The following is a 20,000-nucleotide window of genomic DNA, read 5'->3' on the forward strand; positions in this document are numbered from 1 at the left end:
CATGCTGTGGAGAATAGCAAGCAGCCAGTGACGGCGTGGGGTCGTCGGGGGTCACAGATGAGGAATATAAGTGCATGTGGTTAAGGAGCAATTAAACGGGCCGATGGAGAGAGATAAGGGAGAGAGATAGACAGACAGAGGGAGAGAGCACATTGTAGGACGTATGGAACATGCATCAAATATGTACAATATATTTAGGTGAATTAAAAATGAGAAGGAGCAATACCTATCTTTTCATTGAAAATGTATAAATAATAATTATTATTATTATTTTCACGGTCCAAAGGGTTTCCTTTGACGGCAAAGAACAGTAAATACGGGTCGCAACATTTAACTGTTACGTTCTCTTTTAAGCTCTCCAAATTCTCTGCTACATCTATGAAAGATTTCCTTTCAGTGTTTATTAAAGGTTCCTACTTTGTTAATGATTTTAAACTCTCTATTGCAGATTTCTTCATCCTGTTTTATTATATTTCAAACCCCTTTCTAAAAACGTTCTTGTTTTTTCCCTTTGCTTTCCCACTCTGTGTGTGTGTGTGTCTCTCTCTGTCTCTGTCAGTCGGAGTTCAGAGACACCAGCCAGTATGTGGTTGGGGAGCTGTCGGCTCTGGAGAGCGAGCAGCGGCAGATCGACACGCGGGCTGCGCGCGTGGAGAAGAGGCTGCGCTATCTCATGGACACAGGTACCCCAAGCCCAATTACACTGGAAAAACTGTTTTGGCAAATTGAGCGTACGCGCAGCAGCGCACACACGCACACACAGCCCGCAGATGCAGTCGCACGCAAACGTAAACATGTACGGTTGCATCCATGCACACACACACACACGCACACCCACACACACACACACACACACACACGCACACACACACACACACACGCACACACACACCCGAGTGCATGGTCGTTTTTGAATGTCTGCGAGGGAATTTTTGCGCAAGAATTTGCGTGTGTGCTTTTTTGATATATTTCTTTCCAGTCTGTGTGTAAAATGGATGCAAACGAACTGCATATACAGTAAGGGTGTGTGTGTGGTTTATGTGTGTGTGTGTGTGTGTGTGTGTGTGGTTTATGTGTGTGTTTGTGTGTGTGTGTGTGTGTGTGTGTGTGCATGTGTTAGAGACCGCGGAAATCTTTGAAGCCCTGCTCCCTCCTGGTTGAACGTAGCGAGACGTAGCGCTGGGTGGATATGAAAGGCAGGGATGGAGGGGAGGCGGGGGGAGGGTGTGGAGGAGGCGTGTGATGGAGGAGGGGGGTCGGAGGGCGGGGCGGTAGGGGAGGGCTGTGTCTTGGGGAGGGAGGGGAGGGAGACCTCTCTGTGCCTGGGTGATAAGGGAGCCCTTCATGGGGGAAACGATAACTTGGTGTGATAGTGGTGCCCCAGTCTGTCTCACTTTGTACCTGTCTCACTCTCGGTCCCTGTCTCACTCTCAGTTCATGTCAGCCAGTCTCACTCTCAGTTCCTGTCTCACACTCAGTCAGTTTTTCTTTCAATTCCTGTCTCACTCTCAGTCTAAGTCACACTCTCAGTCCCTGTCTCACTCTCAGTTCCTGCGTTAGACCATCTTGTTTCCGTTCCTACATCGCTCTCAGTCCCTGTCTCACACTTAGTTCCTCTCTCGTGCTCAGTTCCTGTCTCGCACTCAGTTCCTGTCTCACTCTCAGTACCTGTCTGACAACCCCTCACTCCCTCACTCTCCCAGCATGTCTATCACTGGGCCCCAGCGAGCTAGGCTGTGAGGGTTGCCAGTCAGCCTCAACTCTATTGAACAGCCTGCACTGTCATGCACGACTACACATACACAGCCAGCAACCCCCCCTATCTGGCCTTCATTGATATGCCGTACAAGAAGGAAATGCATGAGTTTAACAGAGAGGGAGACTGGATTTGGGGGGGGGGGGGGTTAAATGGAGAGAAATGACGGTAGAGTCAAAGACATGCACAATGACAAATAGGCAAAATGCCAAAAGCACCAAAACAGCAAGGAGACCAACAGAGGACCTAGTCGCACATAGATGTACAGCACAACTTGTCTGGCATTGAGGGCTGCATGTGGAAGAGTAGGTCGTGCAGAGTAAGACTTTGTAGGAAGGCTTAGGGGTGAGCGGGATAAAGACATGAGACCCTACCTTGGCTCTGTCGAGCCCCAGACTGAAACAGGAGGACTGTCTTCTTCGGTGCACACACGCACCATTGACCTGCTCAAAGACATGTTCTCACTAAATACAGAGCAAGCTTTAGAAGCAGCCTTTCATGTTGTCGTCATAGGTAGCGTCCGTCAACGCTGTGTTGTGAATAAGAGTAACCTGGTATTGCTCACCCCAATACCTGTAGCTAATTTATATCAACACAACCTGAACAGCATTCAGAACCACACAAAAGCAGCAGAGCAAGGATAGGAGGGTTTTTTAAGAGAGGAAAACCAGGGTCACCATGGATTTACTTTCCCTTCCTATCCCATTTGGACGTGGGAATCCACCCTATCTCCCTTTCGTTTGTTGCGATCGTCTTGCTCCTCTTCCCTGTTGCCCTCCCTCTCCCCTGGCCCGTTTCTGTGCCCTGTTCCCCCCTCAGAACGCTCTATTGTCAAATTTAAGAACAGTTATTGCCTCCCTCTCTCTCTCACTCTATCCCTCTCTCTTGCTCTCTATCACTCTCTCTCTTGCTCTCTATCACTCTCTCTCACTCTCTCTCTCTTGCTCTCAGTCTCTCTTTCTCTCGCTCTCTTTCTCTCTTATACACATAGAGATAAAGCAGTGGCTAGTCTGCAGAAAACCTGGTTATTTTCTACCAAACCATCTTCAGCCGAAAAGATAGATTCCGCATCCCCACTCTCTCTTTTCTCATATATATATATATATATATATATATATATATATATATATATATATATTTATACTTTCTAACCCCTCCTATCATACGCACTGGCTGAAATGGAGAAATGTGGTTAAAGAAAGCCCACCTGCTATGGTCTTGTGACAGCATAAAACAGCCGGCCTCTTCAGGATGGTCATGGTCTGTCCAGAAATCTTATCCTCTTTGGAAGCAGAATGTTGGTCCATGGCGCATTCAATGTTTTTTTATTTTTAAATTGCGAATCTGACAATATCTGCTATCTGGATAAATTGATTTTCAAGTCCTGCTACTTGTATTTGTGTATGCGAAGCACTATTGGTTAAGATACTGCATTCAAACACAAAGCGTGTTTGCAGGTCCCACCTATAGCAAACCGACCTAAAGGACCTAATGATCCTCCCTACATGTAATTCTCTTCCAGTAGCTTCTCTCACAGACGGGCCAGGTGTACCAAGCCTACCCCTGTTGGATATCTGCTGATGTAACTTTGATTCCTCACAAGGCATTGGAGAGGCATGTTCAACTGGAAACAAAGCAAGCATACAATGATCAATTAAACCGTCAATGGCGATCACTTCTGAAACTCTGCTACTGGGACCTAGCGGATCATATGGGAATGGAACTAATATCTCAAACGTTTTGTTGATGCTACTATGATTTAATGACATGCTCTATTATTAACCCTCATGTAACAACTGCAGCAAAGTCTCTGTGTGAAGTATTAGCACAGAAATCAAAATTTTACACAGTCAAGTGAAATACAAAAAACAGTCAAATTGGACCATGAATGTGAGTCTGACATCACAGACAGACGTGTCTTAAAGATGTCCATGCCAGGCTGTATCATCTCTTTAAATCTTCATGGAAATAAGTGATCAGTAAAAGAGTGACATTGTCCTCTTTAAAAAAAGAATCTCCTCTTGGAAATTACCTTATTGGGTACCTTATTAGTTGACGATTGTCTTTTTTATTTGTCTTTTTTGCAGTTCCTCAATATTTGTGTTGAATTGTTGTTGGAATTGGATGAATTCAAATGTGTTATTAACATATGTTTCAGTCAACAATTTTGCATAGTGGTATTAATACATTCTTTATTCATTTTGGTTTGTCAACACATATTTAACAAAAAATTGCCGGACCTCTGCTATTACACAGCTTTAGCATTTAGGTACAAAAAAGAACATAAGTCATGCACCCAAGCAAAGAGGCCATTAGCCTTTAATGGAATTGAGATCACTTCAATATAAATTATCCCATTACGATAAGAAATCCATGGACCATGTCATCAAAATATCAGTTGTCCATAAATACAACCAGACTGAATGGTGTGGGAAACCCGATATGGGTTTGAGCAGAAGAAGGGCAACATGGCCGGCTTTCAGAAGTGTCCATTTAGGTGTCCGGCTATCTTCCCTTCTGCAGTACTTCTAAACCCAGAGCCAGCCAATAAGTTATGGACTGTGCCTTAAGGCCATGCTCAGAAGGCATCAGACCAGGACGAGTCACTGACAGGTGGTCACTATAGTAACCTTTATCACCTCGGTAACTGAGGTCACCCTTCCATATACTGTCACAGATGATCGATCGACCCTTTCTTACATCCCGGACCAATGTCTGATTGGCTGTAGACTGATTGGCTGTAGGCTGAGTGGCTGTAGGCTGAGTGGCTGTAGGCGGATTGGCTGTAGGCTGATTGGCTGCAGACAGATTGGGTCTTTACTGACTGGCTGTAGACTGATTGGGTCTTTACTGATTGGCTGTAGACTGATTGGGTCTTTACTGATTGGCTGTAGACTGATTGGGTCTTTACTGATTGGCTTTAGACCGATTGGCTGTAGACTGTTTGGGTCTTTACTGATTGGCTGTGGACCGATTGGCTGTACACTGTGTCTTCTTAAAGGTTTCTGCAAAGCAGGCCCACATTCAGATGGTGTTCTGACTAGGGCTGGGCGATAAACGGATTTTATCGATTAACTCGAGTGTGTAGCTCACGTCGACTTGTTTAAATGAAAATCGGTTTTCTCTTCAACATCCGCCAACTCTTCCCTCTCAGCTCCCGTAGTTCGGTATGGGCTCAGCCCTCCCCCCGCACAGAGCGCGCATTTACCAAAGTGATACACAAACATGGCAGCGAGTGTGACAAGTTGTATACAACATTTTATTGATATATGTATAATCTATTTTGAGGTAAACATAATTCATTTGAAATATATCTGTGTGGTTTAATAATTCGTCGATCAGTTGGCAATTCGTCGATCTGTTGGTAATGCCTCGGGGCTCCAGTAGGGGGATCGCGCTCCTCTTCCTCATTCAATACCGACGAGTGAAGGAAAGAGCTGCGTGTGTGTTTTTCTCATTCTTCTCCTGTTACTATTCCATTTTTAAAGGTAATTACCGTTTGCAAAACACTGTTTATTTATGAACACATGTTGAAAGTTTGAATGTTATGTTGGAACTTTATCAGAACTACCTCTTATCATTAGTAATATTTTATGTTTACAGAAATATTTTATTTTATATTTTATATATTTTACATTTTATGTTATGTTACAGGTTACATTGTTTACAATGGCAGGGTCTGCCATAATGCCTTTTTATGTAAATCGATTTAAATCGGAAATCAGGGGATTTTTTTTTGGGCCATATCGCCCAGCCCTAGTTCTGACAGCCCCCCAGGTTTAATTGAAGGAGAATCCTTTCCCCCCCACTTTCCCTGTAATAACACTGATAGGTTACCATCCTTGCATGGGGAAGGATGGGTAAACAGGAACAGGAAACATCTATCCTTCATGGACAACCAGCTTTAACATACATCGTTACACAATTTCCCCTTGTTTGTCGGCTTTAGGGTTGCCATTTATTTTACTTGTGGTATGTTTATTATTTTCTGTGTTCTGTAAGGATTGGGTGATCAGTTCTGTGTGTGTACATGAACATAAAAATGAAGAAAACATAGCCCATTATAGTCCATAAGTCTAATTTTCCATGGACTTATTTTTTAACTATATTTGCTATTACCGTAATTGTTTTATTATTATTATTATTATTATTATTATTATTATTATTATTATTATTATTTAATGTTCTGAATTGCACTCCTTTTTCCCCTTCATACTCCCTGCGTTCCTGTATCGCTTTGAGCACCTTCCCTCTATCCCTTCATCTTTATTTCTATAACGTTTCCCCTGCATTATGCCTCCCTCCTCACCTCCTGCACCGTGGACCGGTGCTTGGGCACAGTGAAGCCTTCTGCAGCGTTTTCTATTACGCCCCAGCCCTCCCCAGACACAGCCGGGGTAATTGGTGTGGTTAATTTATTTACTCTGAGGCAGTTCACAGCACATTAAATAATAGAGATAATTGAACAAGAATTGTCAAGTGTCCTCTGATATCAGACACATTACAGGAGGGAGTGTGCGTAAAACTCCATTTCTATGCCCCCATTGTTTATGGTAATTAAGTACACAGTCTTATTCCTTGGTTGCCTTCCAAGCGCATGGCGGGCGTCATTGTTGTCTTCTATTAATATGTAATCAGTAAATAGTTTAATTTCCTAATCTGCGGTTGGAGAATTCACTTTCTAACAACTCCTAATTACTGCCGAGCTCTAACGCATCTCTCGCCATTCCGACGCAGCGAGCCAATCAGAGAGCGGGCCCCTGGTCAGTGGGGTGGGGGGGGGTGGTGATTTGAATTCCTCCAGCGCACCCACTGGCTAATGAACTTGTTATTCCTGGACTGCTGGGAGAACTGTCCTTCATAATGAACTTGTTATTCCTGGACTGCTGGGAGATCTGTCCTTCATAGATGCAACGTTGGGAGAAATTTGTCTTCCTGTTGCAGTCAGGACCGCTGATAGGCCGAGAATGCTCTGTGTTGATGGGGCTTGGAGGATGTAGATGTGATATTAATCAAATGATCTCTCATGGTTTGTGTTTTCATTTTGAAGCACTGGTTGTGGGCTAGACATTTGTTCATCCAAACAAGTGGTTTAGGATGTCTGAGAGGTCCTTCATTAAATGAGAGCAAGGAATCCAATCATTAAATTATGAGGAGGGATTTTGCCATTTATAAAATAAAAAAAGAAATATTGGTTTCCATCATAGTTATTGTTATTTGACAATGCAGGTGTATCCGTGTAAAGAATTTCCAATTGTGAGGCATTTTATTGTCCTTTACCTTTTAGATAGTAATGCTGTTAATGTAAAACCGTTAACAGTTCAGGTGGGATCCAATCTGCGCCATAACTGACGACATGCAGCCTACTTCCATTCCATTTTTCGGTTCAGCTGATATAGTTATCATAGGGCCTCTTCCATAGCTAGTAGTGCTATTGACAGTCACATTGTTGGCTTTCCAAAGGGTATTGTGAGTATCAGACTTGTCTTATTGCCATTTCAGCTTAAATGCTGTGTGTGTGTGTGTGTGTGTGTGTGTGTGTGTGTGTGTGTGTGTGTGTGTGTGTGTGTGTGTGTGTGTGTGTGTGTGTGTGTGTGTGTGTGTGTGTGTGTGTGTGTGTGTGTGTGTGTGTGTGTGCGTGCGTGCGTGTGCGTGTGTCTGTAAGGAATACTCATCGATGACCCCCCACATTCTTTTACACCTATTTACGCACACCTCACATTTAAAAAAGCTGCAAAACCAGCGACAATGGATACAATTATCCCAATAATGGCTCTCGGCCGCCCCCACTCTCACAATGCAGTTTGATAAGAGATAAGAAGCAGGACAGAAACAAGCGCGATCACTGAATTCTTCTTTTTTTTTGTCCTCCCAGATTAACATATGTTAAAAAAAAATTGCACTCAAGTGTGATAAGATTGACAGAGGGGGTTCTTATGGCACACAGCCCTTTAATCTGCCTTTGTGTCGCCGCGGTAACGGAGGGGTGCTCTGCCGTGGGGAGGGGGGGGTGGACGGTTCGGGGGCAGAACCACAGCCTGGACCTCCAGGGATGACTTTCAGAACAGGACATCTTCTGACTGTGACGCTTATATTCGATACTCTACAGATGTACTCCAGCACATATATTCACGGATATATCAAAATTCAACCAATATATTATCAAATTATTAAGTGTGCTTGTGTGTGCACCACGGTGTGTGTGTTGATGTTTTTTAACAGTGTAACCCTCATCTCCGTCAGCCTTTCATGTCACTGCTATTCTCTCCCAGCGGTTTGACTCAAGGTTTAAGCTCTTCCACGTGAACTGCATTGAGGATCAGACACACACACACACACACACACACACACACATGTGCGTGCAAATTCACACACTCAAACAGATCAAGCCCTTGCCTTGTCTAGTCGCAGTGCCACAAACAGCCAGCATTAAGCTTAAGCATATTATTATATTATCAGGCCAGTTATTTTACAAAGGTATTGCTAAAAGAGCTTAACATTAATTATTGTAACTTTGGGCAGATTACAACGTCTTGACCTCCTATGCAAAGAGCTTAAACACAAGAATGGCATTTTACCATCTTTAACGGGATAACCAGTCTAATCTTTCAGCACCGGCTAGAATATTACAGACAATATTTAGAATATAAGACCCCCTCTACAGTTGGGGGAGAGAAATGGAGATGGAGAGGGGAGCTTTTTCCACTGACTGTGTTTGTCTCCGTAGTGGACTGAGTGAGACAACCTGTGATACAGCCTGGGCTGTGCAGCAGACCGGCTTCTGGCCTTTATAGACCACGTTGGGTTCTTTGATAACGGACCTCAGACTTAGACACTACACAGCCAATAACACACTCCCAATGCTGTGAATATGATCTTCCTGGTTTGGGAGGAGATATTGTGATTGTTTCATTTGTTTTAAGCCTTTGCAGACTGACACAGACCTAGCAGGCTTTTGATTCCTGCCCGTGGCCTGTCCACGTTGTCTAGTTTGTTGGTGTTGTCGTTGTGAATGTTGAGTAACGATGGCAGTTGCATTATTCACAACTGGGTGGTTTTGCATCCGACCGACGGAATGTGTTTCAGGGCAGCGCTCCCTTCAGGAAAAACAAGGATCAGTCTCTCTCCTGCCTGGAAGGAGATGCAATACAATGTTTATTTGGTGGGGGTGTGGGTGTGTGTGTGTGTGTGTGTGTGTGTGTGTGAAAGACTAGTAGAGCTGGGTCAGAAAACAGATTACCCCCCCCCCCCCCCCCGTCATCCCCCTCTCTCCTCTCCCCTTAATCTCCTCGGCCATTTGAATGTTTGAGCAGCTAAAACAATTTAATTAGTCCACTCGCAAGGAGCATCTTCCCAACCCCCAATCCCTCCGTCTCCAGCAGCACCTACCTCTCTCCCAGATGTTCCAAGCTCCCCCCTCCCCCATGCCCCACCGCAGAGCTTTTAGACATTCTTGAACAGCGGGGATGAAAAGGCATTTTCCAGGGAGATTAAGGCTGGGATCCTACAGGCATTGTCTGAAAATCTTCAGATAAAGCGAGTCACCGTGGAAGGAGTCAATGGGGTGGGGCTAGGTGGTGGGGGGGCCGGGGGGGAGAGGGACGGGGCATTCTGGGGTTTGGTTTGTGGGGCTCGCGCGCGCGCGATATTAGCCCCATCCGACCCCCCCGGCTTTCAGACGGGCTGTCGGGCTGAACCAGAGCAGCACCACCGCAAACCACCTGCTTTCTCCCCAGCGTCTGGTCCAATGGGTCCTATGCTCACGTTCTCTCTTTCTCTTTCTGTTTTTATTCTGTTATCGCTTGTCCCTTTTTGCCACTGTGTGTGTGTGTGTGTGTGTGTGTGTGTGTGTGTGTGTGTGTGTGTGTGTGTGTGTGTGTGTGTGTGTGTGTGTCTTTTTAGTCAAATCGCTATCTCTGTGTTTCTGTTGTTCTGTAAACAGTTGTCGCTCTGCATCCAAGTCCTCTGGCTGTTTGCTTCCTGGGTGTACCAGTGATATGGCTGATTAACATTTTCAGGGCAGGGAGGAAAGGGTGTGTGGGGGGGGGTGTTGAGGGGTATTATGGGCTGGACAATGGGCTGCTGCTTATGATAATCTGCTCTTTATTGAAGCAGCTCGCCGTCGCTTTCATCAGCCGCCTGTCAGCCTGGCCCGACCCCCGTCCACCAACCAGCTTTCTGCTGCCAAGCCACCGCCACACACGCACACACGCACACCACACACTACACACACACTACACATGCACGCACACACAAACATTACACACATGCACACATTACATAAACATACACACACACATTACACATACATGCTCACACACATTACACACAGACGTAAGAACCATTGAGTGCTCACATAAACACGCAGTACAGTTCACATGTGAATACTTGTCACCGGGACACTCACTTAAATGTACGTTCACACACAAAACAGGCATAGAGCTACAGATACAGCCATGCCTGCAATCCCCTAACACAGTAAATACAGTGGTGCAGAGCCCAGTCTCTGTTCAGCTGTTTTTATTGTTCTGTAGCCTGGCTCTTTCTGTTCCCTGGCTTATATCTCTTAGTTGGATTTTTACTCATCATCATTTTGGTTGGATTCATTGTTTTATATCGACATCTTTTACCAAAAAGAAAAAGCACAGAGAAACTGAGTTATCCCCCCCTCCCCCTCCTCTTCAAATACATGATTAGTATTTGGTTAACAAACCACAGCCCAACGACATCGTTTATTCTTAACCTTGCAGTCAATTAATCAAGGCTTTCTCATGGTAAGAGATTCTGGGGGCACTCCACAATACAGGTTAATGACAGAGGTTCGGTCCGTAATTACACTATTCACTTGCAAACACGGTGGTTTGCTCTGTCACCCCCCTCTCATTTCCTATTGTGGGTCACCCCAGGGTATGAATACTGACATCTGTGTTTCCTTATATATCACCATTTAAATACCAGCACCACCAGCGGCTCTGCCACTGTGTGTATTGAGATAGAGGCTGAGATGTGGAACAACTTCTGCTGTCTCTCCTCTAGAAACTCTCTAGTCAAACTCTGTGTGGGACAGACATGTGTTGAGTAACTTTTGAATTAATTAATCCATAACATTTGTATTAAAAAATACACAATGGTCTAATACATACAATACAATACAGAGTTACATTATAGCATTAATTAAAATTGTCCTGTCCCCAGCTTTTTATTCCCGGTGCATATAGATGTGTAAATCTGCCTGTAGAAAGGGCTTTTAAACCAGTCCTTGAGGTAAGGGAGGCAGAGTAAGAACACGGTTCACCCCAAAGAAAGAGCCAGAAGTAAAGGGAGTACAATAAAACCACCTCAAGTGGAATCAGCCACACAGAGGCCTGTTAGGAGTTGGGCTAATGTTGTTAGCCGAGCCATTAGCGCCCGCAGATTAATTCATTAAGTAAATTCATCCTTCACCTCTCTTCATCCCCGCCGTCGACAGGCGTGAGATATGACACCAATCAAATTTGTTCTAACAACAGCCATTAACCTCCTGGGGGTAATGGTAGGGGGGGGTCATGTGTGCCCCCCACCTTCATTGCTAATGGAGTGGGAGTGGCTACTTATGGTAATGCAGGGGAGCTGTCTGTCAACAGGGCGGTGGGGGCGGGTGCAGCGGTCTAGTGGCCCGTGCTCTTCGGCACGTCCCCCTGTCTCTTCGGTTTTCTACCCTCTGGGTTTTCTTTAAAGATAACTCTGGTCCAACATGAAAACAGAAAAATAGTTTTGTTTTAATGTTTTGCAAGTGTTTTTTTTATGAAATGCAAAATAAATTCCATCGGAATAGAAACAGGTGCACGCATGTGTACATGAAACTTGCATGTGTATTTGCAGTACATGCGTTGACAAATGTGTGTCTTCCCGACCAATCGACAATGCTAACACTTGTGTGCACGCTGCCGTCCTGTAAATCAGTGAGTCACTAAATGATGCGCCGGTTCTTCGTGTCGGGCTCTGCTAGAACAACAAGCGTCCAATTAGCGGTCTCAACAGGCCGCCGGCTTTAACTCTCTAAGTAAACTGTTTCCCGTTCCTCCGTCTGCACCAACACCACTCTAAATGTTTCACACCTCCGAGTTTAAACACACACTCGGGGCTAAATCACCTGGCTTAACCCCCTAGCTTAGTGTCTCCCGAGCCACGGTCTCCGAAGCACTGGCCTTTTACTGCTACTAGAGAGGTCAGATAAAATGTGTGTGTGTGTGTTTGTCTGTCCCACACCTTCTCCCTGTCATTGTTGGCCTTAATTTGTTGGCGGCTTCTGTTACAAAGCTCTATTAAGATGTGTATTTGATTAATATGTTTGTAATGACATTGATTGCCGTTACTCAAACTGTGATCCATACTCCATTTTCTAATGGATATCAATATAGGCAGCCTTATTCATGTGAAGCAATTATTCCAATATGAATGTAGTTTTGCAGCTCCTTGTCTCGTTTCATTTCATCACAGGTAACTCAAGCATGCCATCCTCATGATGGCCCATTGTAATTCACCACATTACCACTTTTCTCTGTACGGTCAGATCTACCACAAGTAAGTAGTCAATTCAAGTGAACATGCTCCTCCGTAGAGTGACATCTCTTCACTACACTACCTCAATGCCGGCACTTTGATTAAAAAACGGTACTCATATTAGCAGGAGAGAAATATGTAAATAGCTTAAGTCGTTTATTTGTCCCAATCACCAATAGTTAAACTGGGTGGCCCTACTTTTCAAATGAGACTGGAGAGAAAAGCGTTTAGCGTGCCACATTAAGGAGAGCAGGGCTCTTAATACCATCAAAGCAAGGGAATAAATCAGCCATTCATTTATTCTGGTCCTTGTATGCATGCACACACACACATACACACACCCAGGCTCTCACATTTGGAGCAACTCACTCACAACACACACACACAGACACACAACAAAACACATATTGAAAGGCATCTATGCACAAATAGGCTCACGCACAATTCAGACATCATACTGCATGTCTCCTTGTGTGTGCATGCATTACTTTACATATCTGTGTTCTTAGGTGACGGCACAAACAAATGTCCAAGCTCACTTGCATGTGTCTGTATACAGTATGTATGTATGCAGAAGTATTTGACCTATAAACCATATACCTGCATATGGATCCCTTAAAATCCATTACTCATCTTATATCCTATTAATTTTCACTTAAAGGTAGGGCAGGCATTTTGGAGAAACAAGCCAGAGTAAGCTCTTTTTTAATAGTATGCAACCTAAAACATCCACCCTTCAGGCCTTCCTCTTAAGCAATTCCCCCAAAACATTTGACTTAGCTTAGCAGTAGGTCTGCCTAGCCTGTTGCAAGGCTGAGTGAGGTAGATAGAAGGACAGGTAAGACATTCAGTCACTTCATCCGGCATCATTATTATTTGTAGTTATGATCGGGTGATACCGGATTAGCTTAATTTCTTCGAGAATATTGGATTTATTGATTGCCTTAAGGAAACAATTGTGGAAAACATGAAAAAAAAATGCTTCTCAAATATGTTACCCACACAATTGGAGAAGTGTGTAATATTCAAGAGCTACTGTCTGAGGAAAGTCCAAAGTCTGTAAACAAATCATACACAAACACACACTCGCAGCTCTTCAGTTGTTTTCATAATGTGGTCTCCGTGAGGGCGGCATGCAGCTTGCGTCACCGCCACACCTGCAGGAAGTACTGCTTTGGAAGCCCTTGACCGCCTTCTCCTTTGAGCCCCGGCGCTGCCATCTATATCAAATATATCCCCCGTGGTGCAGAGGACAGACACGAACTGGGTAGATCAGAACAATAATAGGATGATGCCTGTCTTGCCTTTTGTCGTGAGATTATGAGCAGGGATGGCCTCTTCAACCCCCTCCTTGTGTCTTGGTAAACGGGGGGCCCCTAGTGCTCCTGAAGTGGCCCCGTTGCCTTGGAGTGGAGGCGGTGGTGGTGGTCGTGGCCGGGCCTTTGTTGCATTAGTTGCATTGTAAAAGAGCTGCTAATGAAATACCTTGTTGGGCTATCGGCAGGTGAGCTACTTGACAGAGAGCAGCACATATAGAGTGAGGGTGTTGCACACAAACACACACACACACACACTCATAGTGACACGTACGGCCTATGCTGTCCCTTGCTCATTTCTGCTATACTAATTACCTGAAGTGTTCTGTTTTTCGAAAAGCCGACCCCCAACCCTCTATGCTGTTGTAACACAGCCATGAAAACAGCCCTGCTCACCTCCACTGGAAGTAACAACAGAACACCAGGGTCCCGATCCTAGTAATGAAGGACCTTGGCAGTAATGGGAGAAGATCATTGAGGAGTGGTTTGTGTGTCCCCTGAGGCCTCCCTCCTCTATAACAGTCCTGGACTAGATGGGGCCTGGAGGAAAATCTTCCTATCAAGAGATCATTATGTTTAATGGTCAATAACTGCTAGAGGAAAAACAACTTGCTGACTTGTGGGCAGTTCTGATGAGAATGGAGGCACTCGGCTGGAGAGGGACAGGCTGTGATGGAGAGAGAGACAGGCTGTGATGGAGAGAGAGACAGGCTGTGATGGAGAGAGAGACAGGCTGTGATGGAGAGAGAGACAGGCTGTGATGGAGAGAGAGACAGGCTGTGATGGAGAGAGAGACAGGCTGTGATGGAGAGAGAGACAGGCTGTGATGGAGAGAGAGACAGGCTGTGATGGAGAGAGAGACAGGCTGTGATGGAGAGAGAGACAGGCTGTGATGGAGAGAGAGACAGGCTGTGATGGAGAGAGAGACAGGCTGTGATGGAGAGAGAGACAGGCTGTGATTGAGAGAGAGACAGGCTGTGATGGAGAGAGAGACAGCCTGTGATGGAGAGAGAGACAGGCTGTGATGGAGAGAGAGACAGGCTGTGATGGAGAGAGAGACAGGCTGTGATGGAGAGAGAGACAGGCTGTGATGGAGAGAGAGACAGGCTGTGATGGAGAGAGAGACAGGCTGTGATGGAGAGAGAGACAGGCTGTGATGGAGAGAGAGATAGGCTGTGATGGAGAGAGAGACAGGCTGTGATGGAGAGAGAGACAGGCTGTGATGGAGAGAGAGACAGGCTGTGATGGAGAGAGAGACAGGCTGTGATGGAGAGAGAGACAGGCTGTGATGGAGAGAGAGAGACAGGCTGTGATGGAGAGAGAGACAGGCTGTGATGGAGAGAGACAGGCTGTGATGGAAGGAGATAGGCTGTGATGGAGAGAGAGACAGGCTGTGATGGAGAGAGAGACAGGCTGTGATGGAGAGAGAGACAGGCTGTGATGGAGAGAGAGACAGGCTGTGATGGAGAGAGAGACAGGCTGTGATGGAGAGAGTGATGGAAAACAAGGCTATGTAAACGCAGAGGCATGGCAATCAAAGGGATATGGGGGATTAGGAGGAGGTTGTGTTTACAGCTAATGCAGCTAATTCTAAGTATTCCTGTTTAATATGTATATTTAAACTGCATCTCTCTAAAACATGTTTTGCTAATATGTCCTGCCCTTATCCTCTCCTGTCTTTCTCACACACATACAGTATTAAGAAAATACACATTGCTTTCGCACTCACATCCTTTTGATCTGTCCTGAGAAATTGTCAAGATAGCATTTTATATGAGGAACGAAAACAAGTATTGAAATGCACTACTTTTACCAGCACGATGACCCTCCCGTACCGTAGAAATTTACACCTTGACCATTTCACAATTATTATTGTATTTCGTTGACTATTTCTATAACTGTGACTAGTTACACCAGAAGTAATTACACACAATTGAGCCCCGCTAATGATCACCTCTCAATTCCTCTCTCTCTCTCTCTCTCCCTCTCTCTCGCTCTCTTGCTAACTCACGCTCTCTCGCTCTCCCACACTCTCTCTCTCTCCTCCCTATTGTAAACGGCAAAGTAAGCAGTGGTTGACAAATGACATCGGTGGAAAAGGCAGCCATTGAATGGCCTGTTCAGTTTTTTCCTTTCTCTCCAATTTTTTTGTAAATTTCCCCGCTTTATTTTAACATGTTCACGGGGCCAGGGGGAGGGGGGAATAAATTGGTTAATGTGTTTCATTCAGCCGACATTATACGCAGGTTCAATAAAGCAGGGACCTGCGCTGGCTGCCGGGCCCATTGTGTGTCCTATTGAGGAGCCGCTAGAAAGGCTTCTGTACCACATAAAGAGCCTCTACAACTCAGCCCTCTCCTGCAGAGAACACTACAGACCAGGAGAGAGAGACCCAGGGAGAGAGAGAGAGAAATGTCATGTGCCATGGAGTGAGAGAGGGAGAGAGACCGAGGGGGGGGCACAGGGAAAACAGACCAAAGCAGGTATGAAACATAGTTCTGACAGCAGAGGTGGAGAATATAATCAATGCAAATTAACAGTAAGGAAAACCAATATTCAATAGGGGTATTAAGTATTTTGTATTACTTCAACGTAAAAAAAACTAAAAAATGCACTGTAAATAAAGTGCTGCACTGTGTTGTCTGAAAAGCATCACCTGACACTACTGCTGAAACAGTCCATGCGGTAGGAGTTGTAGCACACTCAGCTGGTCCCATCACACATCTCTCAGAAGGCACAAGTTTGCCATCCCTGCTTAAATGTGCACACTCATCAGAGACACTCTCACATTTGATCTTTATTATTTTGGGTTGGCACTTATCAGAGTTTCCAAGACATATCAGGGGAATTGTTTAAAGAGAAGTGCAAAATGAAGGGTCTTGGCTCAAGCTAAACAAACTGCCACTATTCTATGAAGGATTTGCATGGAATCAAACCAAAATTTATGTTTCCACATATCATGCCTTGAAGTCTTATCCTCACATGAATGAGGTCAGCTCCCTGACTACTTGGTGTGCATGCTGAGCACAGGGGCAGGCTTTACCAGGCTGCTGCATCATTAGAGAAAACAATGTTCCTCGGGTCCTCTTTCCTGCTGCCGTCCTACGTGTCCCGACCTCTGGCCCTCCCTGGCCCTCGGTGCCGGACGGTGGGAACAAAGCACATCCTTAAATAACCTTTTTAGATCTAGTCTAATTCACAAACCGGATTAGCTGTTGGACTCTATGAGATCGCTCCATTTATAGCTGTCTCTATCTGTATTGATATTTGTTTGCGAGTGGATGAACTTGAGGCATTGCCCTTTCTTAAGCTCTGAGGCAGAATCAGGGGAAACACATAGGGAGTCTTATAACCCTAATACATCATGGAACTGGCTTGTCTAAAACGGTTTGCCACGTGTATTTCTTATTGTCATAACTACATACTTTTGTGTGTTTGTGTGTGTGTGTGTGTGTGTGCGTGCACATGCATGTTTGTGTGTGTGTGTGTGTTCATGTGCGCACATGGATTTTATCTGTCTGTCTCTCACAGCTCTGGCAACATTGATAAGAGAATAGCACGGAGCATGATATTGATGACGATAACACCGCCCCTGATATGGAAGCAGACCATATCTTTATCCTTTATCTTTATAGACATATTCATCGGTCCTTTGATGTTATGATCAAACATCGTATCGACGTATTGCTCCAGGTCTCAGTTGTAATTGGCCCCATTTCCTGCTCTCCTCTGCTCGGGATAAAGTGGTGAAAAATGGCATGTAGGGCCCAGAAAGCAACCTGCCAAGCGACTAGACTCTTTGATCCAAGATGGCTCCCCTGAGAGCCAACATGGATGCACAGTGTCAGAGCCAAGGTTGGTTCCACAGAAGCAGGGTCAACAGAGCTTGCCAAGGATACGTTTGCTGTTTGTTTTCACACCCAGCGGTGAGTGTCAGTTTGTCAGTTTCTCTTGTTTTCGCACATATACAAGCTGACAACAGCAACACAACCATTAACAGTGGCACTGTTAGCTCTATGTCATTATGTGGGGCAGTGGGTAGGAAACACCCATCCCTCGTACATTTGACTGAGTTATTGTCATTTCTGTAGTGAGGTCATACAATGCAACATCCCTCAATATGCTGGCCATATTAATTATTAATTAACTGCAGGTGTTGATTCCATTTGTATGGATGAAGCCATCTTATCTGTGCTGTGATTTCTCAGTGTAACATTAAGGTGAGATGTGACAATGTGATGTGAAATGACATGAAACGTCGACTTACCCTCTGCTTCTTTGTTTCTTACTTGCCGGCGAATCTGTGGGCTGACTTAATGCGTGGTAACCAACTGCGTCGCAGCCTGCTGACTGCAAGGTTGTTTTGGCCTTGCTGTTTGCTAGCTGTGTCTCACCTATCCGTTTGCAGCCTGATTAATGCCTTGCTGGTGGTTCTTGGCAGGCTGTTTTGTGACTCTCGCAGGCTGTTGGCCGCCGAGTGTTTTCAGGCTGCTATCGGGGGGTGTGGGAAGGGGGGGAGGGAGGGGGGGGGGGGGCTTCTGGCTTTCTAATCCCTCTGCACTTCCAGCCTGCTTGGCTACAATGTCACAGCAGCTTAATATTGCCCGTTATTATTTCCTTGTTTTATTGGACTGCGAGGAGACATGGTGACCTGTCAGGAGGCTTTATCCCGCTCAGAGTGGCGTGCGTCTGCTGGTCGCCATAATCCATCAGCCGCTGATTCCACTAAATCCCACCGTTGACTTCCTCCCCTTTTTTTTCGGGTTCTTCTTTACCTTCCCCTTAACATCCCTCCATCCTAAATTAAATTACAAACAATCGCTGGCTCCAAAAAGCTGAAATGTCCACAGTCTCCCATGCCCCAGGTGGTCTGTGATGGTGTGTGTCACTGTTAAATAACCCTTGGATTAAGCAGTTGTCTCTGGTGATTGCAGACTATGTGATGATACAGTTAAGAAAGCATTCTCAGCAAGCTATTTGTGTTGCATATCGGAGACCCTCTTACCAACGTCAAAGGATAGAATCAAGCCACAGCAACAACAACGTGTGGTCCTGTTACTGGAGCTCTGCTTGCTGATCTTCACTCATGCATGGGGCTCCATGGGGCTGGGCCAACGTCACATTGTGCACTGATATTAGAGTTCTGATCTCAGGCCGGTCAAACCTCATTGCTGAGGACCCACAATTTAGTATTAAATGGAAACTTACAATTAATAATCTACACTCTGCACTCATACACTTAAACAAACACACACATACACGCTCACTATGTCAATTGCTTTGAGTTCCATGAAAAAAGTGCTAGATAAATGGTATTGATTAATGTTAGTATGAGTAATGTACAGGAGTAATGATCTAAAGAATAGTTGGTCAACCACACGCCTCAAAAAGGCAACACAGATCACCAAGGAGTGACTCATGTGATGCTGCTCATTTAAAGGATGTACTGAGTGTATTCACGGAGTGATGTTTCTGTGTCCTGCAGGAAACAACAAGGAGGAGGAGGAGGCCATGATGCAGGAGTGGTTCATGCTGGTCAACAAGAAGAACGCCCTCATCAGACGACAGAACCAGCTCTCCCTGCTGTAAGACAAACACTCAAGACAAACATGCCATGTCAAATACAGCCCTCAATCTAGGTTCACTACACACTGGTTCTGGTCTAGACACAATCTCCTGCCAAGTCACACCTCATCAGAGAAATGATGGAATACAAAAACCAAAGGCCGCCTATAGGAAGGTTATAGACGATAACATGAAGATGGGGAAAACAGTGTCCATTGGTTGTCCATTTGTTGTCCATTTTGTGTGACCATATTCACACGCATGGCCCGGACAGTCACGAGGCTGGCTGTCTCTTGAATGGCCCCTTAGTCTACTGCTGAGACGGTCTGGAGCGGGACTGCTCCTGTTTGTAAACAGAATTGTTTCTTTTATCTATATACAATCTAGATTTAAAAAACCCTATTGTAGAATCCTGATATTCCTCTTGTGTAAACAGGGCCAGTTACTGAACCATTAACCACATGAACATGATCCCTTTGTTCTGTCTGTGTACACACTGGAGTTTACAGCCTCTGAGATTGTGCTTCACACGTAAGGCAGCGTCTAGTTAGCGTCACGTTGCTTAACATGCTGATCTGTGTTGTTACCACTATACCACGACGTGTAGCCTGGTCCTACCAGACTCTCGTACTTCATTTCATTTGCACAGAGAGTCTGGACCTACTCAATCGACAAACTTTAACTCACTTGAAGGCGGGTGTCTGTTGAAGTTTTAAACTATTGGATCTGCCCAGTGCCACTCTGGATCCGCCATAACCAATCGCTAACGTTTGGCCGGGAATCACGTTGCGCGCAGGCTGTAAACAAACCAAACACCGTGC

General features: G+C 45.2%; 1 protein-coding gene across 3 annotated transcripts in view; it reads left to right on the forward strand.

Annotated features, from left to right (window-relative positions):
* ehbp1 (EH domain binding protein 1) overlaps positions 1–20,000 on the forward strand; it is a 140,095-nt gene that overhangs the window by 110,153 nt on the left and 9,942 nt on the right. For all 3 annotated transcript variants that reach the window (XM_030378365.1, XM_030378366.1, XM_030378367.1), the window contains 2 exons: positions 560–683; positions 19,100–19,199. In XM_030378365.1, coding sequence (XP_030234225.1) covers positions 560–683; positions 19,100–19,199 — 224 coding nt within the window. The remainder of the gene's footprint in view (positions 1–559; positions 684–19,099; positions 19,200–20,000) is intronic.

This window comes from Gadus morhua, chromosome 15, assembly GCF_902167405.1.
Source record: "Gadus morhua chromosome 15, gadMor3.0, whole genome shotgun sequence".
Classification (NCBI taxonomy): domain Eukaryota; kingdom Metazoa; phylum Chordata; class Actinopteri; order Gadiformes; family Gadidae; genus Gadus; species Gadus morhua.